General features: G+C 45.7%; 1 protein-coding gene across 1 annotated transcript in view; it reads right to left on the bottom strand.

Moving 5' to 3' along the window:
• The window catches only part of PSAP (prosaposin), a 278,471-nt gene that overhangs the window by 216,918 nt on the left and 35,272 nt on the right, over positions 1-26,281 (bottom strand). The window contains exons 4-6 of the mRNA XM_069240560.1: positions 24,442-24,564; positions 23,172-23,348; positions 16,564-16,713 (exon numbers count right to left, since the gene is read on the bottom strand). Of these exons, the coding sequence (XP_069096661.1) occupies positions 16,564-16,713; positions 23,172-23,348; positions 24,442-24,564 (450 nt within the window). The remainder of the gene's footprint in view (positions 1-16,563; positions 16,714-23,171; positions 23,349-24,441; positions 24,565-26,281) is intronic.

Here is a 26,281-nt window from a genome sequence, read left to right as displayed (position 1 = left end):
GGGTAAGTAGAAAACATGTGGCCCCTGGGTGGGCACCTTCTGTTATAGGTGTTCATAACAGACCTGAGCAAGAAAACAGAGCCAGCTCTCAAAGCTTGCCACAACTCTTCAGCAGTAGCTCCCATGGCAAGCAGCAGGAGTACTGTGCAACTCCATTAAGAGGTGGGGAGGAGTAGAGGTGGCGAGGAGTAGAGGTGGCCTCGGCAATTAAACTCACGGGCAGCGCATGTACCACATAACTCAGTGGGCAGCAGGGGTGCAAAAGGGACCTCAACAGATAAAACTGGACATGTACATGGTTACTATTGCTGCTAGAGTCATCCGAGGACAAAAGTGAAAATACACCAGGCCCCAGCCCTCAACCTGTAAGTGGAGAAATGGAGCTCACTCTGAAAAACATTAAAACATCAATCCAAAAAACGAATGGTGTACTGGAGCCCAAAATAGATGGTCCTGTATGAGGTCACCTTATAGCGAGCAGAGCTGCAAAGGATCAATGAATTGTGACCCCATGCACACAAGCTCCCTGTACACATTGCAGGAAGATACCAAAGCCCTCACAACAATACTCCTTAAAACTACTCAAGATAAAGAGCAAATAATGGCGAAATTGGAAGTCTACGAAAACCGAGTGAGAAAGAACATCAATGTGGTAAGTGGGTCTCTGAAAGATCATAGGGTCCCAGCAGGGAAGGATTCCTAGAGGATTTGATCACACAAACACTGAAGCCTAACCTTTAATAGCTCACGTCTTCAACCACGATGGCAGGGATCCCATACCCCAAGCTGCAAGGCTGCATGATCATATCCCAAAGGAAAACGCCATGATCCAGGTCTTTGCAGAATTAACACTCAACTTCCAGAAAGCTCAGCTTTTAAATAAAAGGCACCAAGAGATCAAATATATGGAGTCCCCTGTGAAGCCAAGAGTACTGGGCAAAAACCTGTCATTTTAATACACCCAAGGAGGTCATGGAATGGCTGGAAGACTGGTGCCCGGTCTGGCACATGCTAAAGAACAGGCAGATCAAATGGAACCGAAATGGGCCCACACCAAGAGGAACAGCAACAGAATCGGATCACACATCCGCCCATCCATCACAACAAACACTTTGTGGCAATGGTGACGGTAAACCAACAGTAAACTTCATGATCCAGAGCCTCCTAGCCGCTTGGAACATCTTTGGTGCTGGGGACACTGCTGAGCCACGGCACTCAAGACAATTTTAGAAGTACTATCCTGGAACATAAAGGGGGTTGTGAAGAAAAAATAAAATGTACATCAAGGCAGGTGTGTTGCAGACTGGGCACTGGGTTTTCCAGACATGAAACCTCTGCTCCATTTATGTCCCCACCCAAATTACAGCAAGCCATTATGTCCATGATAGGCTCCACTCTGTTGCAGATACCTCAAGGAATGCTGGTTTTGGAAGGAGAATTCAATATGGTTGTTGACACACTGGGCCAGGGAGACCAGGGGCAGAGCCCAGCACATACTCAGCCCAATGGCGTGCTTCCTTAAGGCTCTTGGGCTGACTGATATATGGTGCTCTCATAACCCATTTGTAGGAAGTTGGCTCTGTATGCACTATTTCAAAGTAAGGAATAGTATGCACAGAGTCCAAGGGTTCCCCTTAGGGTAAGATAGTGGCAAAAAGAGATAATACTAATGCTCTATTTTGTGGTAGTGTGGTCAAGCAGTAGGCTTATCAAAGGAGTAGTGTTAAGCATTTGTTGTACATACACACAGGCAATAAATGAGGAACACACACTCAGACAAATCCAGCCAATAGGTTTTGTTATAAAAAAATGTATTTTCTTAGTTTATTTTAAGAACCACAGGTTCAAATTCTACATGTAATATCTCATTTGAAAGGTATTGCAGGTAAGTACTTTAGGAACTTTGAATAATTACAGTAGCATATATACTTTTCACATAAAACACAAATAGCTGTTTTAAAAGTGGATTTTCACAGTTCCTGGGGGAGGTAAAGTATTGTTATTTTTAGCAGGTAAGTAAATCACTTACAGGTCTCGGTTTTGGGTCCAAGGTAGCCCACCGTTGGGGGTTCAGAGCAACCCCAAAGTTACCACACCAGCAGCTCAGGGCCGGTCAGGTGCAGAGGTCAGAGAGGTGCCCAAAACACATAGGCTTCAATGGAGAGAAGGGGGTGCCCCGGTTCCAGTCTGCCAGCAGGTAGGTACCCGCGTCTTCGGAGGGCAGACCAGGGGGGGGGGTTTTGTAGGGCACCGGGGGGGGGGGGGGGGGGGGGGGGGGACACAAGTCCACACAAAAAGTACACCCTCAGCAGCGCGGGGGGCGGCCGGGTGCAGTGTGCAAACAAGCGTCGGGTTCTTTGTAGGTTTCAATGGGAGACCAAGGGGTCTCTTCAGCGGTGCAGGCAGGCAAAGGGGTGGCTCCACGGGGTAGCCACCACCTGGGCAAGGGAGAGGGCCTCCTGGGGGTCACTCCTGCACAGAAGTTTCGTTCCTTCAGGTGCTGGGGGCTGCAGGGTCTTTTCCAGCCGTCGGGATCTTAGAGTCAGGCAGTCGCGGTCAGGGGGAGCCTCGGGATTCCCTCTGCAGGCGTCGCTGTGGGGGCTCAGGGGGGACAACTTTGGTTACTCACGGTCTTGGAGTCGCCGGAGGGTCCTCCCTGAGGTGTTGGTTCTCCACCAGTCGAGTCGGGGTCGCCGGGTGCAGTGTTGCAAGTCTCACGCTTCTTGCGGGGATTTGCTGGGGTCTTTAAATCTGCTCCTCTGTAACAAAGTTGCAGTTCTTTTGGAGCAGTGCCGCTGTCCTCGGGAGTTTCTGGTCTTTCTTGAAGCAGGGCAGTCCTCTGAGGATTCAGAGATCGCTGGTCCTTGGGAAAGCGTTGCTGGAGCAGGTTTCTTTGGAAGGCAGGAGACAGGCCGGTAGGACTGGGGCCAAAGCAGTTGGTGTCTTCTTTCTTCTTCTGCAGGGGTTTTTCAGCTCAGCAGTCCTCTTCTTGTAAGTTGCAGGAATCTTAGGTTCAGGAGAGCCCTTAAATACTAAATTTAAGGGCGTGTTTAGGTCTGGGGGGTTAGTAGCCAATGGCTACTAGCCCTGAGGGTGGGTACACCCTCTTTGTGCCTCCTCCCAAGGGGAGGGGGTCACATTCCTATCCCTATTGGGGGAATCCTCCATCTGCAGATTCACAAGTTTGGCACAGTCCGCTGCCTGGTGTTGGGCTCGGAGTATTACAAGTTGTTTTTCTTCGAAGAAGTCTTTTTGGTCACGGGACCGAAGGACTCCTCCCTCTTTGGCTCCATTGCGCATGGGCATCGACTCCATCTTAGATTGTTTTCCCCGCAGAGGGTGAGGATGGAGTTGTTTGGTATAAATAGTGCCCATGCAATGGAGTGAATATGTATGTATGATAAGAGTTTCTAATAATTTTTTACAAATGTTCAAATGTTTAAGGTTTATGATCTACTTCTAAACGGCTACAGGCTTCCCGGGGAGGTGGGAGGGTACATGTGAATCTGCAGCGACTAATGCCACGAACAGATGTACACTGGGTAAGTGACATTTTCAGTTCGATGGCATATGTTGCTGCAGATACACATGTTTGGCATAGACTATAAAGCAGTTACCTCCCCTAAAAGCGGTGGTTTAGCCTGTAGGAGTTGAAGTAGTTTGGAATAATGTTCTTAGTACAGCTTGGCCCACTGTAGCTTGTTGTGCATTTAGTACGTCTACACAGTAGTGTTTAGTAAACGTATGAGGCGTAGACCAGGTTGCAGCCTTACATATTTCGCTCATAGGAATGTTTCCTAGAAAGGCCATTGTAGCACCTTTCTTTCTGGTTGAGTGTGCCTTTGGTGTAATAGGCAATTCTCTTTTGGCTTTAAGATAGCATGTTTGAATGCATCTGACTATCCATCTAGCAATGCCTTGTTTAGAGATTGGATTTCCTATGTGTGGTTTTTGAAAAGCTATGAACAGTTGTTTTGTTTTCCTGATTAGCTTTGTTCTGTCAATGTAATACATTAGTGCTATTTTGATGTCTAATGTATGTAGTGCCCTTTCAGCCACAGAATTTGGTTGTGGGAAGAACACTGGCAATTCTACTGTTTGATTTAAATGGAATGGTGAGATTACTTTTGGCAGAAATTTTGGATTTGTTCTTAGAACTATTTTATTGTTGTGTATTTGAATAAATGGTTCTTGTATGGTAAATGCCTGTATTTCACTTACTCTTCTGAGGGATGTGATTGCAATGAGAAATGCGACCTTCCAGGTTAGATATTGCATTTCACAGGAATGCATGGGTTCGAAAGGGGCTCTGCGGGGAGTAGAGTGCGCCCATGGCTTTGGCCGTGTCTGTGTCCTTTTTAAGTTTTTCAATGGCTGTATCCACTTCCGAGCCAAACAGTTGTTTCTCGTTGAAGGGCATATTAAGGACAGCCTGCTGGATTTCAGGTTTGAAGCCTGAAGTGCGTAGCCAAGCGTGTCTCCTTATGGTGACAGCAGTGTTGACTGTTCTTGCTGCAGTATCGGCTGCGTCTAGTGAAGAGCGGATTTGATTGTTTGAGATAGTTTGTCCCTCTTCCACTATTTGCTGCGCCCTTTTTTGGTATTCCTGGGGAAGATGGTCTACGAGAAGTTGCATCTCGTCCCAGTGTGCGCGGTCATATCTGGCCAGCAGCGCTTGTGAATTTGCGATGCGCCACTGGTTGGCTGCCTGTGACGCCACTCTTTTCCCTGCCGCGTCAAATTTTCGGCTTTTTGTCCGGAGGTGGGGCGTCGCCAGATGTATGTGAATTTGCTCTTTTGCGAGCTGCCCCTACTACCACAGAGTCGGGTGGTAACTGCGAAGTAATAAACACTGGGTCTGTGGGTGGTGGTTTGTATTTCTTATCCACCCTTGGGGTGATGGCTCTTGATTTTACGGGCTCCTCAAAAATTTGTTTTGCGTGCCGTAACATCCCTGGTAGCATTGGGAGACATTGATATTGGCTATGTGTAGCCGAGAGGGTGTTAAACAAGAAGTCATCCTCTATAGGATCGGAATGCAGTTGGACATTGTGGAAGTCTGCAGCCCTAGCCACCAGTTGAGAGTATGAGGTACTGTCCTCTGGCGGTGACGGCTTTGTGGGGTATGACTCGGGATCATTGTCCGGCACTGGGGTGTCATACAGGTCCCAAGCGTCTTGATCCTGATCGTCATGACTTATGGTAGTTTGCGCTGGTGAGTGCATTTGTGGCGGTGTTTGTGCCGGCGATGCCTGTGGAGGAGAGGGCGGAGGCGTGACTTTTTTAACCACTTTGGCTTGTGGTTGTGTGTCATCCTTTGGAAGTCCGATCCTTCTTTTCCTCATGATTGGGGGAAGGGTTGATATCTTCCCTGTATCTTGCTGGATGCACAGTCTCTTTTGTGTGTAGTCCGATTCTACACTTTGGAGCTCTTGTCCAAATTTGTGCATTTGGCCACTTAGTCCTTGTTCCTCTGAGTAGGATGAAGGTGTGGTATTTTTCGGCGCCGAGAGAGAATCTTTTTTCGGTTTCGGCACCGACAGAATTTTTGTTCCTTTCGGCATGGATTCTCGGTGCCGATGTTTTTCGGTGCCGGTATCTTGTTTTTGTCTCTCGGAGCCGCTTTCTCGGCTCCGAGGTTGCTCCATGGCGGTTCCTCGACCGTAGTCGGGTGTCTTCGCTATGGGCGTGCCCTTTTTCGGCCCCTTCGACGGGTCGCCTGATTTATGGGTCGAGCCATGGCCTGTTGGCAGTGGCGTCCCCTGGGCTTTCGGTTTGTCGATGGATTTACTTTGACGTCTTACTCACAGTTTGTTGCTGTTGTTCGACGTCGGAGTCTCCGGATTCTGATTCCGGAACCGAGAATGTTTCCTCTTCGTCGTCGAAACGTTGTTTTGTCGACGTGGACGCCATTTGGTGACGCCTGGCTCTTCGGTCCCGGAGTGTTTTTCTGGACCGGAAGGCTCGACAGGCTTCACAGGTATCCTCCTTGTGCTCGGGGGACAAGCACAAGTTACAGACCAAGTGCTGATCTGTATAAGGATACTTACTGTGACATTTTGGGCAGAAACGAAACGGGGTCCGTTCCATCGGCTTCGATGTCGCACGCGGTCGGGCCGACCAGGCCCCGATGGGGGATCGAAACTGCCCCAAAGTCTTCCGATGATCGGTGTCGATGTACCTAACTATCCCGATACCGAACGGAACAATACCGACGCTTTCTTCCGAGATTCTGACTAACTTTCCGAACCGAAACACGGAGCGAAAAGGAATACGTCCGAACCCGACAGCGGAAAAAAACAATCTAAGATGGAGTCGACGCCCATGCGCAATGGAGCCAAAGAGGGAGGAGTCCTTCGGTCCCGTGACCAAAAAGACTTCTTCGAAGAAAAACAACTTGTAATACTCCGAGCCCAACACCAGGCAGCGGACTGTGCCAAACATGTGTATCTGCAGCAACATATGCCATCGAACATATACTTTTGCAGCCCATGGACTAGTACCTCTTGAAAGGTATTAATGTCATCAATTGGAGAGACCAGAGGTGGTAGGTAGCCCGACAAGGTTGATGAATACTCTGGTGGAAGACTCTGAATAATCAGAATACAGTCAATGGGTGTGTGACCTTGATCTCTGGTAAGATCGGACAGTAGTGATGCTTTGACGTTGTGGAGGAATGCCATGGTGTGGTACCATGTGAATGATGGAGTGACCTGGAACCAGTTGGTGTCCTAGGTTCTGGTGTTCGCTTACAAACAGGAGAATATGATAGAAGAGGAGGTGCTACTGGTGGAGGAAGCACAAGAGGAGAAGGAAGAGTAGAATCATATGGAGGAGGTAAATGCGGTGGAGAAGGAAACTCCAAGAGAAGGTGAAGACTCACTTGAAGAGTAAATCCTTCTCTTTCCTGTATCCCTTCTTGATGGCGACAAACTCCTCAACGTCGACATCTCATGTTAATTTGGTTCTTGATGTTCATCCCCCACGCTGTGTCAAGGGCGAGCCAGAAGATCTTGACGGGGCACTCCGCGATACAATGCACCTGCGATGAGCATGAAATCACTCAACCTCGAATGATGGTGTTGACGGCAAATGTTGGCATTTTTCTGGATGTTAATCCAGCCCTTGACAGTGAACAGGACTGTGCTGCGACTTGCCTCGATATAGATGTCCTCCACATCGACCAAGACATACGTCTCTGTTCTGCTACGTCCACTGAAAGCTGAAGGGAGAGCCCTGGTGGAAGACTGACCTTCCCCTCGCTCTGAGGCCCCACTGGCAAGCTGGTTGATGTTTTTTCCTCTCTTCTCTTGCTTGTAGTTGATTTCTCGGTCACGCAGTATGCCCTTGCAAATTCTTTGCAGATGTCACAGGTGTCAGGAAGATGAGAGGATGGGAGTCGGATAATATAGACCTCATGAAAGTCAGTTTTGGCCTTTCCTGCCACAACTAAGGCGTTTATCAAACAGATAAGGCATTTTAGTAGGTAAAATGCCACATATTAAAAGGGAAAAAAAAAAGCACATACAGGAATAAGCTCAAACAGCTAGTAGATCTCTAATGAAGGTGTTAATTTCTGCCCAAAAAAATTGGATAAAAAACCTGTGCAAGGTCAAGCTCAATACTTCAGGGTCCTGCCAGAAGGAAATAACTGGAGCAACTGTCACCAGCATAAATGATGGGATACTGGTGGTCTCTGGGTTCTTAAAGGCACAGCCTCTAATTTAGTCACATAATGGTAGGCTGTGAGGCTACTCTGACCTGCTCTCCCTCATCTCTATCATAAAAAGAGGTTTGTAGGAAAGTGCCACTTTACGCATGGTTACCGCCCCACTTTTTTCCTGATATCTGATGCTAACTTGACAGTGTGTGCTGGTATCCGGCTAACCAAGCCCCAGTGTTCTTTACCTTAACTACCATTGCTTCCACAATTGACACACCTCTGGCACACAGTTAAGTCCCTTGTAAAAAGGTACCAAGGGCCCTGTGCACAGAGGTTCCCCAAGGGCTGCAGCATGTATTATGCTACCCTAAGGGACCCCTCACCAAACATGCAGATTGCCATTGCAGCTTGTGTGTGCTGGCAGGGAGAAAAATGTAAAGCCGACATGTCATCCCTCTATGGGTGCCATGCCCACAAACCGGTGCATGTGGCAGAGGTAAGTCACCCATTTAGCAGGCCTCTCAGCTTTAGGGCAGGGTGCACTAGACCACAGGTGATGGCATAGCCCCATGAGCAATATGCCCCTACAGTTTAAGTCAGTTCTTAGACATTGTAAGTGCAGTGTGGCCAGATTGAGTACATGGGCTGGGAGCTTGTCATTACGAACTCCCCAACTCCATGATGGCTTCACTGAAGGCTGGGAAGTTTGGTATCAAGCTTCTCAGCACAATAAACCCACACTGATGCCAGTGTTGGATTTATTGAAAAATACACAAAGCACATCTTAGATATGCCTCCTGTATTTCACCCAACCCTTTAGTGTAAGGCTGACCGGTCTGTGCCAGCCTGCCACTAGCAGACAATATTCTGACCCCAAAGGGGTGAGAGCCTTTGTACTCTGGGGTCAGGAACAAAGTCTGCTCTGGGTGGAGGTGCTTCACACCTCCCCCTTCAAGAACTGCAAAACTTGGCGGTGAGCCTCAAAGGCTCCTGCCTAGGGTTTCACTGACCCAGGGCACTCCAGCTAGCCAGAGTCCACAGAGGGTCGTCAGGCGATTCCGACAGAGTCCACCCTGGTTTGACCCCTTCTGACCAATATGGAAGAGCCCCCTGACTGCAATGTGATCCACTGCCCACAAGGTACCCCTGCATCCACAGCCCCTAGCATTGGGGACTCCGACTGACAGTCCAGCATCATCAAGCGAGCTCCTCTCCTACTTGTCTAGCCTTTGGTTTTCTGCGACCTACTCTGTGGAGTAAGCCTGCAGCATCTTTGTGATTTCAACACATTCCTACCCCAACTCCTCTTCACCCCCGGAATACCCCCATTAAAAACCATTGGGTGCCCAATGCAGTGTTCACACCCTGCACCCGGCCACCAGTGTGCCGCTGAGGGAGGTGTGTTTTGTGCTTACCTGTGCCCTCCCCCCCCCCCCCTTCCCAGTGCTCATCTAAACACCCCAAGCCTGTGCCCTTAAGTCACAGGTACTTACCTGCAACCTTTTTCTTTCCAAGTGCCCCCAGCCTCCATAGGATTCCATTAAAAACCCAACACCAACTTTGACCTCTGCACCCGACCGGTGAGGTAGCCAATCGTATAACCCCCGCTAATCCTCGAGCATACGCGCTTCAAAGCCCCATTTCCAGTCTCAGAGCCGCCACTGAGGCTGCCGTATTAACAGCTAGTAATTTTCAGAGAATTTTACCTTCTGCCTGATTTAAGAACCCCCATTTGGAGGTATCAATGAGTTCCACTCCATATAGCAGGGATGCAGGAATTTTTACTCGATAAGCAGATAGAAGGTAAGAGAAGTGCTTTCTCCCTGTAGCTGTATAAAGGGCCCCCAGACCTCTTGCCTGACATTCAGCCTTTGCTTTATTAGAGGCGATGTGGGCAACATCACTAAGGTTCCCGCTCACTATTTTCCCTAAAAAGGGATAAGATTTGACAATTTCAAGGATTTGGTTGCCCAATGTCCACTGATAATTGGGGAAGGTCATCTTTTTTTTTTCCCCCAAGAAACAAAGGACCTTACTTTTAGATACGTTAACCTTCAAATAATGTAAGTCAGAATATTTTGATAAGCGCTGCAAGCGGTTCTGTAGGCCTTTGGGGGTTAAATCAAGGATTAAGATGTCGTCCGCATACAACAGGCAACAAATTGGACGCCCATCCACCAGTGGGGGAAAACCCTTGCCCTTGGACAAAAAGGAGGGGAGATCTGAAATAGAGGGAAAAGAGCAGGGGAGCCAATAGACATACCTGTTTTAACCCATTAGATGTACAAATCTTATGGGATAAACCTCTATCACCCCCCAAGAGGATTCTGCACCAGGTGTTGGAGTGGAAGGCAATTATTAACTCCAGAAGTGGTAAAGGTATCCCCAGGCTGCATAGCTTAGTCCATAAAAGATCGGTCTACTTTATCAAAAGGCGTGGAGAAGTCTATTAAAGTGGCATAAACAACCCCCCCCCTTTCAGTTTTACATATTTTTCAGTAATGGTTTGCAGCACCATGATGTTATCTCTATTACTATGTTTGCGCTTGAATCCGGATTGTTCCAAAGGGATGATGTTATTCTCCTCCGCCCAAGACATTAGTCTAGAGAGTAGACATTTGGTAAAGACTTTTCCCACTGCATCAAGGAGGGCAATCTGACGCTAATTACCAGGACAAGATCGATCACCCTTTTTAAATAAGGGTACAATTATACTGCCGACCCACGAGGGAGGAATACATCTGGAATAGAAGCATCTACTAAAGACCACATGTAAAATCTTAGTCCAAGAGCTCCTATCCTGTTTTATAACTGATAAAGGCAGTTCACCTGGCCCCATTGCAGCGGAGGGGCGCATTTCACAGATAGCACAGTCAATCTCTTATTGACGGGGGAGGGAAAGTGAGAATACCTGGAGACTCTGGAAACCGGAAAGGTACGACCCCATTTGAAGCATACAGGGAGGAGATTAAATCTGACCATCGGGCTTCGGAGATTGGAGCGGGGGACGAATTCTAGACCCACAACCTTGACCCACTAATGCCCAGAAACGCCTAGCCTGGCCCTTTGTAGCGGCTTCCCGGAGCTTAATCCAGAGCCTGTACCCTGCTTCTTTTGCAAGGCAGATCTTCAGCCGCTTCTTTCTCCTTTTTAATAGAGCAACCCTGATTTTCCTTTCCTCCGAGAAAACTAAAAACTGGGCCCTAACCATGTTATTTATTTCTCTGTTTAGGTCAAGCAATGCACGGGGAATAGCTTTCCGGGCTACTTTATGCCCACCAGACAAGTTATTAGACACCAATTGCATCAGGAGATCAGAGAAGTATTGCATCTCCATTCCCTCCCAACTAGTCAAGTTAGCAACTACAGGTGCTAAATATCGCAGTGACACCAGCTATCCTCTTAAAATTCCATTGGGTCCTCCCAGTCGTATTAGAAAAACTCTGGGTAAACCCACCAGACTTCCATGAGTCTAGTGACAATATGGAGGTTTCTAGAGTGATAGAAAGCAGGTTATTTTCGCTATAGGGGGAGCAGAATATCTTAAGATCTTCCAATAGACAATAAGAGGACTAAGTAGTCCAGAATGGACCTTCCCCGTGAAGAAATGTGTGAAGGAGGCAGGGGAGTCCGAAGTGGACCTACCACGTAGCGATAATACGGTAATATTTTTTTTAGAAGACTGAGGAGAAGTTTACCTCTTTTGTTTGTTTTAATTAAAGGGGGGAAAACACAATCTGGAATACGCAGCGCTGTTTCTCTCTCTACATCGCGCACTTGACATAAGGCGAAATTGGAGACTCTGCAATTTAAATCTCCCATTAGTGCTATCAGTGGAGGGAACTCCGTATCTAAGGAATCCTCAATAAAGAGGCAAAGACCCTTTCTAACAGAGAATCATACGGCCTCTGGGGGCACATAGGCATAAATTAGAAGCAATGAAGTAGGACCTAGCGTAGTATTATGCAGATGAATCGTAAGTGCCATAAAGAGGTTACTGGGATCTTTATAGCAGGAATAGTCCCAATTGAGAGAGTTGGACAGTAGACAACCTCCCCCCCCCCCCCTTAGCATGACCTCTTCGAGACGAAGAGGCCTTACAATTGACTACAAAATAGTCGTCCCACAATAGATCTGTGTCTGCCCAAGTCTCCTGGAGACAGATTAAATCTGGTTTAAGTGTACTGAGGTAAGATAGTTTTTTTCCCCTGCTAAATTTTACCCCGGCAGCATTCCAAGAAATTATTTTTTAAACCTCTATTAGGAAGAAGGTTGGAGTAAGTCCCTGGATCCCCGTTCTTGAACAAGAGCTCCCGAGAGCCAACCCCAATCGAGGGCATAGGTGGTTTGAAGATTCGGAGCGTGTCGTGTTTCCGGTTATAGCACCTGTCTATCCTTCCCTATTAAGGAAACTCTAAGGGCCTGTAGGTCTAATCTAGATCTACGTAAGGAAAAGTCAGTGCCTTTAAAGTGGACTGGGGTCTCACAGGGCTCTCAGTCACAAACTTTTCCCCTACGAAAGCGAGGTAGGGTAAGAGTGGGATTACATCGATCCCCCTACACTGCAGAAAGTCAGCATGAGAGAGGGCCAGGTTCGCCACATGCAAAGAGCGAAAGGCGACCCTCGCCCTGAGAACTCCACTAACCATCCTTAGGGAAACAAGGTCAATATCATAACTGGTGATGTGTTTCAGAAAGGTAGATTCAGAAAAGCATCTTAACAAGGTGGCCCTATTTAGAATTAAATCGGCATCAAAAATGGGAAAAAAGTCAACAATCTGAGAGTTCGTGTTATAGCTTGCAGAGGGAGCTCCTTGGCTCACTGCTGCCTAGTCCACGTCAAAAATATTTTTCTTTAATCTCTGATAAAATCAGTTCCCCTTGACAGTCAGTCGTAGGGCACCAAAAGTTCTAAAAGAGTACCTCGGGCCAATGAAGTACATACACAATTGAAATACAAGACAGCGCATGTGTATCATCTGTAAGCCGCTCTGTGTGTTGTTACTTTTCCTCCCCTGGGACTGCATTGCTTTCTATGAGAAAGCACACCGCGTCCACATTTAAAATTGAAGTCTTACTTACCTGTAAACTGTTTTATCTGTGAATTCTAAACAAGTGCATTTGATACATAAAAGGGATACATTCTTGAAACTGTACTTACCCTAACAAGGATCCTTTTGGTTCTAGAAATAAAGTAACAATATATTTTTGATCTATACAAACATTGGCCTGGAGTTAGTCATCGAGTGTGTGCCTCATTTACTGACTGTGTGTACAGCAAATGCTTAGCACTAACCGCCAATAAGTCTAACTACTCAACACTACTACAAAATAGAACATTAATATGATCTACTTTAGCCTCTGGGGAACCACTGGACTGTGCACACTATACCTCATTTTGGTATAGTACATACAGAGCCACCTTTGTACAGGGATTGTGAAAGATCTACACTTCGCAAAACCTCTTAAATTATATACATTTTTAGTGTATTTGCCATTTTTTGTCTTCATGATTAAGAATTGGGCCATTGTAGCCTATATACATAGGCTGCGTTAGCTGCCTCTTTCATAAGTGTCTTTACAGGCCTTCTTGAAGAAAGGTAAGAATCTCTACTCAAGATATATTGAAGAACTGCTCTGGTTCCCCTCATATGTGAGCGACTACTCAGTGCTTAGGAGTGTAGGATGATGGCCTGGTGTGTGGTGGGTACCTCTGGTACTTACACCTTGTACCAGGTCCAGGTATGCCCTATTAGTGTAGACAGTTTCTAGAAACCAGGCTCTCTAGATGTAGCATGAGCAGCCATGTCTTATCTAGGAGACATGCAAAGCTCATGCAATAACAATGTAGTCACACAGCACTCACGTACATGAAAGAATCAAGAGTGTTAAAAAAAAAAGAAAACACAATTACCAAAAGGTACAGGAGGTAAGTAAAACACTAAATATGTACACTAGTAATCAAATGGTGACCCTGGGGTAGCCTAAACCATATACTAAAAAAGGAATGCAAATGTAAGACCAGTGGTGATCCCTGAAGAGGAAGACCTGTGGAGGAAGGGGACCAAGTCCAGAAGTCGCAGGTGTGTCTGGTGGTGGCAGAAGCCACTACCCACCAGTCAGGTTGCAGGAGTTGGTAGACAGTAGGACGAAGACGGTCAGCAATGCAGCCCTGAAGTCAATGGAGAATTCCTGTAGAATGCAGTCTATGTCCCACACTGGATGGAAGATTGCGGTCGGTCTGTGGCGTGGAAAAACCACCAACAAGCCTTGGCAAAGGCATGAGCTACCGTAGAGGAAAAATGGAGCTGCCAGCACCAGCAAGGTCCAGGAGCACTCAACCCACAGGGTGGGGTAGCAAGAGTCTCAGGGAACCCTCAGCAAGGCAGCGAGTCCACAGAAGAAAAAGAAAGCCTCACCAGTAGACCCACCGGAAGAGGACCAAGGAGTCACAGAGGAGCCCACACAGCACAACTGGAGAATGGACCACGCCTCAGGAGAAGCACGTAGAGGGCTGTGTGTCACAGGGAAGAGTGCTGGGGCTACGTGGAGTCTGAAGAACCCTTGGAGGAGATGCCAACAAGCCTTGGAAGCTGCGCGAGACGCAGTGCAGGGGGGTACTGTTCTGCGTGGGAAGGCAACTCCACCAAAGTTCGAAAGCTGGCAGAGAGGACCAAGGGGACCACTCCAGACCACCACCTGTGATGCAGGATCCACGCAGCTCAGGATGAGAGGAGATCCACACAGCCGGTCGTCATTGCTGTTGGTGCCTGCAGATGCAGGGGGGGGGGGGGTGACTCCTTCACTCCAAGGGAAATTACTTCATTCTTCTCGTGCGGACTGAACACTTGCCATCCTCAGAGGGTGCCCAGCCGGGGGAAATGTTGCAGAATCTGTAAGGAGCCGTGGAAACAATGTTGCAAGCAGAGTCGGTCATGGATGCAGATTGTCGGTGCCTGGAGGGTCCAGTCACAGTTCCAGTGGCCAGACGTCAAAGTAGAGGTTGCAGAGGAGTCCTGCTGTAATCTTGCAAGCCGAAACAGAGGACCCACCCAAGAGGGAGACCCTAAATAGCACCTGAAGGGGGGGTGGGGGTGGGGGAGGGGGATTGGTCATCTAGCCAGGCGACCACCTATCAGGAGGAGGCTCCGACGTCACCTGCCCGTCCTTGCCATTCAGATGCTCCCAGAGGCTCCCGTCCACCTTGGATTCAAGATGGCAGAAGCGACCATCTGGAGGAGCTCTGGGCACCACCCCAGGGGTGGTGATGGACAGGGGAGTGGTCACTCCTTTCCATTGTCCAGTTTTGTACCAGAGGAGACAGGTCGCTGATCCGTTGCAGACTGGTTTATGCAAGGAGGGCATCTAATGTGCCCTTCAATGCATACCAGTGGCTTGGGGAGGTTAACCCTCTCAAGCCATGTAACACCCATTTCCAAAATGAGAAGGTGCTGCCTCCCTCTCCCAGAGGAGATACTTTGTCCTGCCTTCCTGGGCCTCTGCTGCTCAAGCAGTAGTAGGGCAGAAACCTGTTTGAAGGGAGGCAGCAGCCTGGGCTGCCCGGAAAACCCCAGCAAGCTGGTAGGAGAAATGGTTTTGGGGGGAGGGGGGGGGGGAGCCTCCAGAGTGCATGGAATCATAAAACAAAACTGGCAACAGTATGGGGGTAGGATTCCGACATGTTTGATACCAAACATGCCTAGGTTCGCAGTTACTATTATGTAGCTGGACATAGGTAGTGACCTATGTCCAGTACATCTGTAAAATGGCGTCCCTGCACTCATGAAGTCCAGGAAAATGGAGCTAGAGTTCATGGGGGCACCTCTGCTCATGCAGGAGTGCCCTCATACACAGGTACCTGCACCCTGCCCTTTCGTTTAGGAGGGCCTACCACAAGGGTGACTTGGTGACATGGTGCAGTGACCTGTAGTGAAAAGGGGGCATGCACCCTTTCATGCAGGCTGCAATGGCAGGCCTGCAGAGAGGTTTTGCATGTGCTCCCATAGATGGCATAATAAATGCTGCTGCCATGGGGGACCCAGGGGTGCACAATGCCCTGGGGACCATATACTAGGGACTTACATGGGGGTACCAGTGTGCTAATTGTGGAGTGTAAAAAAACATGTACAACTGAATTTAGGGAAAGAAAGCACAGTCACTGGGGTCCTGGTTAGCAGGATCTCAGCGAACACAGTCAACAACCCACCGACATCAGGTAAAAAGTGGGGGGTAACTATGCCAAAAAGAGGGTACTTTCCTACAGTGGCTAAACATGGAAACCCCTCCAAGAGAACTAGGGCTACAAGTAGCCTTTTCTAATCCATGTTCGGTGCAGGCCTTTATCTTCATCCATGCAGAAAGCATGACCATCAAATCACTGGAAGTTAGTTTAAAGTTTACTTATTGACATATGTTGGACACAAGGAGTCATGAGACAGCGATTCACTGGAAAAATAAACTCCGGTTCATTTGGGACACTGCAGGAGAGCTGCAGAAGATCTACCTGTAGGCTGTCAATTGTCCATGATGGGACAGGACTGACCCGTTAATAAAGCAGCCCCTGGACACTTAAGCAAGGGATAGCAGTTTATCTCCATGCCTCTTCACACAGTAGGTTCCCCCTCTTCCAGTAAGGATAACTCATTGCTACACATCCATACCTGCATCATTATAAGCTGGCCTGACCTACCCTTATCTGAGGAAAAATAAATTCAAAGCATGCTTTTCTTCAAATGGAGGGCAGCAGAAAACTGGTTGGCTCAAATTTCTTATCCACAACTACAAAATTGGAAACATATTGCCTCAAATCACGAAGGCCATGCCAACCAGTGCTAGTCTGATACTCTCCATACTTCTATCCCAACTGCTTATCAACTAGAACATTCAATAAAATAACCTACCTCTTCGGCCATAGGCCCTCCAAAGTTATCGCACTGCTTTTTCAGGAACTCAAGATAGTTTGAGACAAATGAAGAGTTGGTCTTTATAGCGATGACAACATCTGAGACTAGCTGAACACAATCTTTGCAGACTTCACTATCGCCATTTGCCTTAAGAGAAAAAAGTTTGTTAGTACACTTGTCAAGACCAGCAATATAACAGGTTTAGAAACCAAGCATATTAACAAAATAAATTAAACTTTTCTATGACAGGACTGGTCTCTAGTTTGTTCCAACTTGTGAACTTGTAATAAGATTCAACCTTTAAGTTGTTCAGTGAAACTCTGGACACTAACCTTAACTATACCCCCATTTTCAGTAATCTGCCACTCAGTTTACTGTGTAGCTTTGCAATGCTTAATTTTTAAATAAAAAGGTGCCGGTGCCCACAGCCCTCCTCTTACACACAACTGCTGCAACTAAATGTGGGAATACGGAATACTGAGGCAATGTAATCCTGAAGCCATCTCTGTCCTCTTCAATCCATTTATAGCCAATCCCTGCTGCAGACTCAAAAATGTTCTCTTGTTCATGATTTGGAGGAACTCTTCATTAGCCAATCGTCTAAGTATGGGTAGACTAATATCTGCCTTTTCCTTAAGGCTGCTGCACTCACAGCCATGGATTTAGAAAAGGGTTGAGTGGCAGACTTCAAGTCGAAGTTTGGTACTTTCTATGAATAGTAGTACAATCTCACTTTGAAGCATAGAAACTTCCTGTGTTTTGAAATTATAAGGATCTGGAAGTGTGCATCCTGTAGATCGATCAAATGCATCCAGTCCCCTTGGTGTAGTTGTGGGTAGATTTAATGCAGAGCCAGAATCCTGAATTTCCCCTTGCATATCAACTTGATTAGCACTGCGGTCTAGAATGGGTATGAATTCTTGTTGTGGGCCTGCTTTCTGTATTAGAAAACAACAAGTAGATTCCAGATTCCCCTTCGAGGTTGTGGTTCCTCCTCTATGGCCTCTTTTATTGTGGCAAGATGTTGACCAATTTGTCTCTTGTAATTAAATGTCACTCATCCAGGTATTTTGTAATATTTCACCCCCCACCAGCGGAGGTAACAAATGTGGGAAGCGCAGACTCATTGCTTTGTTGGTTGCTTGTAAGAGGATGCAGCTGGTTGATGAAATCCTCTCCCTCTGGAGGGTCGTCTGGGATGGTAATGCAACCGTGCCTGTTTGGCAATGAGTCTACTGAGGGGTTTGAACCCTCTGATAGTAACAGTCCTAAGGATGGTATTGCTTACAAAAATTCCTTTTTATTTTTCCAGACCCATAGTTTTGACAATGTCCAACTCGGCTTTCATTTTGGACATTTTCTTATCTGCATGGGTTCTAAAGAGTTGTCAGAAGGGAAGGTTCATGATCCTCTATTGGGTCTCTGGCTTCAGGCCTATAAGACAAAGTCAAGAAGATAGTCTGGCACAAATGCCATGGAAGTGGCCATGCGCGGCAGGTCTGAAGCTTCCGCGGCAGCACTTATTAGGTTAGAGAATAATACCCCCTTCATTTATGAATGAGAAAATATAAATAATCTTTTGGTAGTTTATCTGCAAATCTGTTTAGAGCGTCCCACAAGGCTATCATATCTGCCTAGCAAGTCAGAAGCCCTCGCTAATTTCATAGATGAAACGGCCGTCTTGCATTTTCTTTTCTTACGAGTCCACCTGCTTGCTGCCCTTATCTGGAGGGACGGACGAGAAAGCAGCTACTGAATGCATCTCCCTGTCGGCTGCTATTATCAGCGAGTTTGGTGGAGGATCAGTACTCGGGAATAGAGGGTCTTGGTCTGGAGCTCTTCACTTTTTCAAAATCTGTGAGGGAGCCGCTCAGAGAAGCGGAGTCAGGAAGATCTATATCGCTGCTTTTAAGAACCCTAGAACCAGAGGTAGAAAAGGCCTTGATACTGGTCTGGTTTGGACAGTTTCAAAGATGACTCAAGGAGACTGCAGGAGTAGAAATATCAATAGTTAGCTTGGACGCTCCTCTCATCAAGACCTCATTGAAGGTGGTAATGTCATCTATAGGAGACACTCTTCCCGTTGCTGAATCTAAGTGTAGGCAAGTAGTCATGCTGAAGAGCAGGAGGTGGTAGACCAGGAAGGTGCTCTACACCGTCTATGTGTTGATCTGGAACAGTGATCTGATCTAGATCGTGAAGTGGATCTGGTCTGTGCTGATCAAGATCTATAAGTTAGCAGAATCCTAGATTTATGGGAGACCTTGGCACAGGAGGACATCTTTCCGAAAGAAAAGGAGTATCTGGACAAAACAGTGGCAATGGTGCTTTTTTTGGTGATGGTGTATATGCTGAGTAACTTCAGCTGGGCAGTACACCCCCAAACATTCCAAATCAGAGGAGTGAGGTACATGTCTGAAGCAAAGATCGGAGCCAACGCAGTGAAATGTTTAATCGAGTGTCAGCAGAAGGCCTGGGTGGATAAAGAGGCCTTGGCTCCCTTGTATCAGTTGTGAAGGCTTGTACTTCTGATGACATTGAGGGGGTCTCTTGAAGTCGTTGGCATATGGGATGCCAGTTGAGGCCTACTAGACGTTGGTCAGGGGTCTTCCAAGGGTTTTCACATAGACAGCCATGTCTTCAACATTGATGGACGGCGCTTTGGTGATGTATGTTAAGACCAATGCCTTTTTGTAGAAGTCAACAGTATGGACAGCAGTCTCGTTTTTAAGGTCTACGGATGGTGTCACTTTGACGGCAAGGTGTGTCTTGACATTGAGGCAAGCGTATGTGGTGAAGCTGTTCTTGACGTCAATGGTGAACACACAGGGACCTTCTTCACTCTAGATGTCCCACCTTTCGATATTGAATGGGAACGTCGTCTCTGGTAACTTTCCTGTGATGTACCCCTGTGTGAATGCTTTATGAAAGGAGGGCTCTCTGGAGACAGGTTGGTGGTCTCCAAGGCCTCTTGAAGATCCTGCAGTTCCTCTCTCATGGAGTCCACGCATTCTGACATTTTTCCCCCTCTGTCCTTATGTGAAGTTTGACAGTGAGGACAGGAATTTGGTCGATGGGGCAGACACATAATATATACAGAGTGTGGATCTGTCTAACGCTTCTTTTTACCAGAGAGGGGCACTTCTCAAATCCATGTCTGACATAAAATAAAAATATATATTTTCTGTCAGGGAAAATAATTTTGTACACTAAGTGCCTACATCTTTAAAAAGATAACAGGTTTCAATGAGCTTTTCAGAGAAATGTGTCAAAAAGAAAGCTCAGTGCTCCAGGATCCTAACAGTAGGAACCGGAAAACAGAACAGACCTGTCCCCTGTGAGGCATGATCGGATACATAGTCCTGGGAGTTCTTAAAGGTACAGTGCCAGTTTTTTCTTCTGTGTTTTAAGTGGCAGCCCGTTGGCGAAAAATGGATTGGTTGGTTAGTAGGTGAGAGGCATTTTTTTTGGGGGGGGGGGGGGGGGGGGGGGGGGGGGCAGAGTTTTATGTGTTTGTTGCTCTCAAGGATCACCCAAAACCAGAGTTGGGTCCAGAGTCCCCGGCCGGTTCTGTATCCCTTGGCATCTTCCCAGACATTTTAAAATAATCAGTGTGAGGATCAGGAAACTCCAAAATGTTCCCAGGCTAACATGCACAGATCCAAAGTTATCACCCATCTAGAAGGGAGCAACACTAACAATTAAGCATTTGTCTGCCCTAGTTCGCATTTATCTAAATAAACTATTTAATCTACCTACCTCCGACTAGAATCCTTTTCTTCTCCCAAAACAAAGTACTGACAGGACACTGATGGTATGGAGTTACCTAACCGTAGGAAAATGCCACTGTTGACATGGTTACCACCTATCTTTTTGCCTTTTGTTAATGCCAGCTTTGATTGAAAGTGTGCTAGGACCCTGCTAACCAGGCCCCAGCACCAGTGTTCCTTTCCTAAAACTGTACCTTTGTTTCCACAATTGGCACAGCCCTGGCACACAGAGAAGTCCCTTGTAAAAGGTACCCCTGGGAGGAGGCACAAAGAGGGTGCAGCCACCCTCAGGGACAGTAGCCACTGGCTACTGCCCTCCAGCCCTAAACACACCCCTAAAGTTTATATTTAGGGTCAACCCTGAACCCAGGAAATCAGACTCCTGATGACCTACAAAGGTGGTCTGCTGACCTGGAAACCCCGCAGGGAAGAAGGAAGACGACAAATGCTTTGGCCCCAGCCCTACCCTGTCTTCGGATTCAAAGAACCTGCACCAGCGACCTCTGCAGACTCAGAGGACTGCCCTGCAACTACAAAAGGACCAAGAAACTCCCGTGGACAGCGGCCCTGTCTAAACAGCCAAGAAGAAACCATCTTTAAAGGGACACTCCCTCACACCAGAATCACAAGTTCCCACCACTCTGCACCCAATGCCCCTGGCCCATGTCCAGAGAAACCAATGCCGCAGAGAGGACCCCCAGGCGACAGATGAAGTTGCCCACCCTGAGCCAACCTCTCCGCACCCCCACGACAAAGCCTGCAGAGGGTATGCGGAGGACCAACCCCGACTGCCTGGTGAAAAGAAACCAGATGCCTGGAAGAAGCACTGCACCCGCAGCCCTCAGGCCTGTGAAGAACCAACCACTGGTGCAGTAGTGACCTTGTTTGCCCACTGCACCCCCTCCACCCCCAGTGCTCTACAACACTTCCCCAGTCAGCTGCCCGAGGAAGCAGGTACTTACCTGCTAGCAGACTGGAACCGGAGCATCCTCGGTCTCCAGAGGCGCCTATGTTATTTGGGCCCCTTTTTGACCTCTGCTCCGGACCAGCCCTGTGTTGCTGGGTGTTTGGGGCTGTCTTGAAACCACAAGGGTGGGCTGCCTACGCCCCGGAGACTGAACTTGTAAGTGTGTTACTTACCTCAAAAACTAACCTGTACTTACCTCCCCCGGAACTGTTGAATTTTTCAGTGTCCACTTTTAAAATAACTTATTGCTAGTTTATGCCAAACTGTGTAAATTACTGTTTTGATTCAAAGTTCTATCTATACATATAGAAAGCACCTTACTTTTAATATACTTACCTGCAATTTGACTCTTATGGTTCTAAAATAAATTAAGAAAATATTTTTCTACATAAAAGCATACTGGCCTGGAGTTAAGTCATTGAGTGTGTGTTCTCAATTATTGCCTGTTTGTACAGTAAATGCTTAATACTACCCTCTGATAAGCCTAACTGCTCGACCACAAATAGAGCATTAGTATCATCTATTATTGCTTCTGTCAAGCCTCTTGGGGAACCCCTGGACTCTGTGCACACGATCTCTCATTTTGAGATAGTATATATAGAGCCAGCTTCCTACACTAAAGTATTACAATGAATCAGAATTTTTAAACTCCTTTCCATCTCCTGGAGTAAGACATGACTGCTTGTCTGCTACAGCAAGAGGAAAGTGCCTAAAGCACTGTCTTGGTTATTCAACAGTGGTGCACGGGTATTGTGGTCTACAGACACAAATTATGCATGACAGAATATACAAAAAATCCTGCCAAGATAATTTCATGACATGAGAGCAAGGACAAACAAATGGGGATTAATCTAGGCAGTGGGAGGGATTAATATTAATCAAAGAGTATTACTGTAAATATGGTGCAAAGTCTAGTCAGCACTTTGCTGAAAGTACATGTTCCAAGATAGATCAATTAAAAATAGCATGCACAATGAAAGCCACAAAAAGGTACTAACGTCGTCACTGCTGGGGCCCAGGAAAGACCTACAGAAGCCATTAAAACTCCTACACATTACATTTTCTAGAACATTGGACCTATTGGTCCTGAGAGCCTATTGGGTCAACTCAGCTCTGCAAAAGTAGTTTTTTTTTTTGCAAGGGCTTTTTCTCAAGGGATTCAATGTTGACCAAGGGATACAGATGTGTAGTCTCAGGACCCAAATCTGGTGCTTGTCCAACTAAGTGTACACTGAGCTTGCAATGGCTACTTGCATATGTTTGCACCTACAATGTTTTGTGCATTTCGGTTTCCACTTCTTAATTTTGGACATATTGGGAGGGCCTCAAGTTCATGGATATTATTGCTTTCACTAGCACCAGGACCAAGACAGTGAATTTGCCACTGAATTGTCTGCATTTGGTGTGGTCATTAGTTTGGGGATTTAGATTCATAGTGCAAAAAACACTGCCTGCAGAACAAACTTGTGCCTTCAAATCATATTTTAGTGCTAGGTTTTAGTCTCCGCCATGCATATTGTACTTGGTACAAATTTCGAGTCATGTGAAAGTTCTGGATGTTAGAGTCACAGTTCAATAGTTTGGTTTTATGATAGTTTTTCCTTTTTTGCAAAACCCTCTTCTTGTTAATTAACAGTAGTTTATGAAAGTAAACGCTACTGCGATACATCACATCCTTTAACTGCTTGCTCAAGGTACTACACAACTGAAAGGTTCATAATAAAAATCAGTTAAGCAAAATACAGCTAACTTAAAAGAAACTTGCAATTTTGCACACACGCCAAGAATGGGGTAGTCAATACATCATATTAATTAGATAGACAAAAAACCCCAATTATGAAAGTTTTCCACCCTCCATCAAATATTACCTGCTGGGACTTATCCTGGGGAAACATTAGCAACGGCAAATTGGCAATAAAAGGGGATGTCATTTTTGATAAGTCTATCTCTGGTATCTCGTTAGTCTCCAGTTGCTTCTCTTCACCAAGAAAGCGCTGCAATGAACTGCATAATCCAATGGCGCAGCATGCCACACTGGGATTATCCTTAATGGAACAAATGACACATGATTACTATTTTCCAAATAAACAAGTCCTGTGCCTCCCAATGAACCAAAAAAAAAAAAAAAAAAAAATGTCTGATAAAACTAGCACATTTCATATGAACTTGTAGGAGGCTCACCAAATCCTGGGTGGAGGGGAGAACAGGGAGGTATTCTTTAAGCAAAGCCATATCCTAAATTAACTTAAGACTATTACAGAATTTGATACTGGTCAACTGGCTCTAGTAGAGATTTGCATCAAGTTCTACTCTAGAGCCCAACATCAGTTGGTCAGACCTGTCAGAAACAGCAACATTTTACAGGGTTTTCTCTCAAGGTTCAGCTACAACCATCAAAAGGTTTCTAGATTATAGCACCTCTACCATAGAACTGCTGTTCCTGTATAAATGATACAAACAATATGCTGAAATTGAAACTCAGATGTAAATTTATTCATTTATATGTACTCCTATTTACATTAACAAGCCAAGACGCTGGTGTTCTCCATATTAAGCAACAGTACACAGTTGAAAATCTGCCTTTGCTTTCAATGGAGATACAAAAGAGCTCCATAAGAAACGGATAAGCCAAGTACAGCTGCCATGAGTAAGAAGGAGAGCCCTCAATCTGTATGGGTTTGTAAACAAAAATAAAACAACTTCTCTCACCCATAATAGTATCAGTATTAAGTATTATACAAACCAGAAATGAAATTAACAGGCCCTTAACACATGGCTGCCATGTTTCTTTGGAATGCCACAAGCATATAAACAAAACAAAAGCGAATGAATTTAGATGCTGGTAGACTCAAGTAACAAAGTAACAATGCACTCTAGATGACATGAATACCAGTATGTAGATCGACCAATAGAGACCGATATAAGAATTTGTTCCATATGGGAGTTTGAAATGAGTTGAGACCCCTAGAAATGTGGTCTGAGCGAATCCAAGAATACTATGGTCATATTCAGGCTGTACACAATGTATTGTATCCAATATAGTAAGGAACAAGAAAAGAAAAAAAAAAAAAAAAAAAAAAAACACCCCATACCACAGTTCAGTTAGAAACAAAAAGAAGAAAAAAAAACGCAACTCACCAACTCTTCTTTAACGATATTGAACACGGTTGGAAAATATTCGTCTACCAGCTCTTTGCACTCTGATGATAAAGGACTAGGTGCCAGGTCACAGATCTTTTCCAGAAAGCTCAGGATTTCGGTCTGTTTTCAAAGTAAAGGATAATAAAACATCCATAAAACTATCTGGAAACTAGAAATCATCACCAACTAACTTCAACAAGTATTTGCAATGCAATGGTCTCACGTTTGCTCGAGTTAGACCTATTAGCTTTGTAAGTTCCTTACTGAACTTTTCTTGTCACACAAAACGGAAAATAAAAAAGTAAAACAGTTGACATAAGCGAGCCGATTCAAAGCGCCACAGCCACCATGAGCGTGCGCACGAAGGACACACAAAATGAAAAAGCAGTTCGCTTGCAGCCAAAATTATCAGCAAAAGTGCAACTAGCCATGTAACAGGTCGACAGCCAAGGCGGTAACATTATCGCCCCACAGAGGGACAAACAAAGCATTTACTAACGAAAACAAAGGAATCTGTTTTTTTTAAAGGCAAGCCCATAAGTGAGTAACACAAACGAAAGTCCGGCAGTGGCACGAAGGGGGGGGGGGGAGGGAGAGAGGGAATACGAAAGAAGTTGTAGAACCGAAAGGAAATACAACTTTGCACAAAAAATGTACTTGCATTTTTAAAGCAGCTTTAAAAACCCTCACCAATATCCTTAAAACACTATACCTTGGGCTAGGCCTTTATCTCACAATCTCTACCTGACTGTCATACTGGATTGCCAGCTTGGACATCTGTGTAGTACATTTTGCTGCCTGAACGATCCAAGGAGGAAATTCACTGTATCCGATTTGGTTGGTGACTACAGTAGGAACATTTTGAATGACTGCACTTGATGACCCCGATAGCATATACTTCATTTTTATGCATCTGAAATATGTTCTTTTTCCATGCACATGCCATTAATATTAGCTGCTTGTATTTTTTTTCTTAATATTTTACCACGTAAGGGTTTTTAAATGTTTTAATAAAAATCATGATTATAAATTACAAAGCTTTTACGACTAGCCTTGTTTAACTGTGTAACCCTCTCAAAACAACTAAAAGTAATTTGAAAAAAAAAAACAACACTTTACACCTCAGAATTAAGTTTTGTTTTTTTGGCAGGCCACTGGTGTGTGGTGGTGGGGAAACACAAGCGAAATACTGGTCTCAAAAACTTTGAACTCCACCATTTAAGTTTTTATTAACATGATTCACTCAGATGTTTGTGCTCATCTGCCTGTCCAAAACCTTGCTCTATTGAAGGCGTGTCTGCATAGGATTGTAGAAAGGAGATCTCAGTGGCTAGAACCAAAGGCAAAGATTTAGTTCCATTTAGGAGTGTGTCAAAATGGAAAGCTGCCAATTTCTCACCAAATAAATAATCTGGTTGGCTGAGAGAGTTGGCAAGGACTGGGATTTACAGTCCATGGACAAAACTTATAGAACAAGTTTTTTTGTCCCTCAAGATATATGGAAGAATTTTCAAAAATGAGTAAATGTTCGAATGTTTGTGCCATTCAGAAAGCTTAAATTAATACTAAACAGTAGCTTAATTGTACTTAATACATTGTAATAATTAAATATACATGTATTTCAAGTTGGTCTATTCTTGGATTTGTAGGAGGGGAGGAAAAAAATAAACCAAAAAAAAAAAAACACCTGCTTTGCATTATGTTCCATCCCTCCCGCCAACCACTGACCACCCAGAGGCTCTAGATTTCCTGGAAGGTCCTAAATGGTTTTGCTTTTCTCTACCAGGTCACTTGAATAGGATGCCACTAGCATGGTTTTTGGTCCACATATTGATCT

The sequence above is a fragment of the Pleurodeles waltl genome, chromosome 6 (assembly GCF_031143425.1).
Source record: "Pleurodeles waltl isolate 20211129_DDA chromosome 6, aPleWal1.hap1.20221129, whole genome shotgun sequence".
In the NCBI taxonomy this organism is placed as follows: Eukaryota; Metazoa; Chordata; class Amphibia; order Caudata; family Salamandridae; genus Pleurodeles; species Pleurodeles waltl.
The sequence above is the reverse complement of the archived record's forward strand: the minus strand, read 5'-3'. Positions and strand labels throughout refer to the sequence as shown.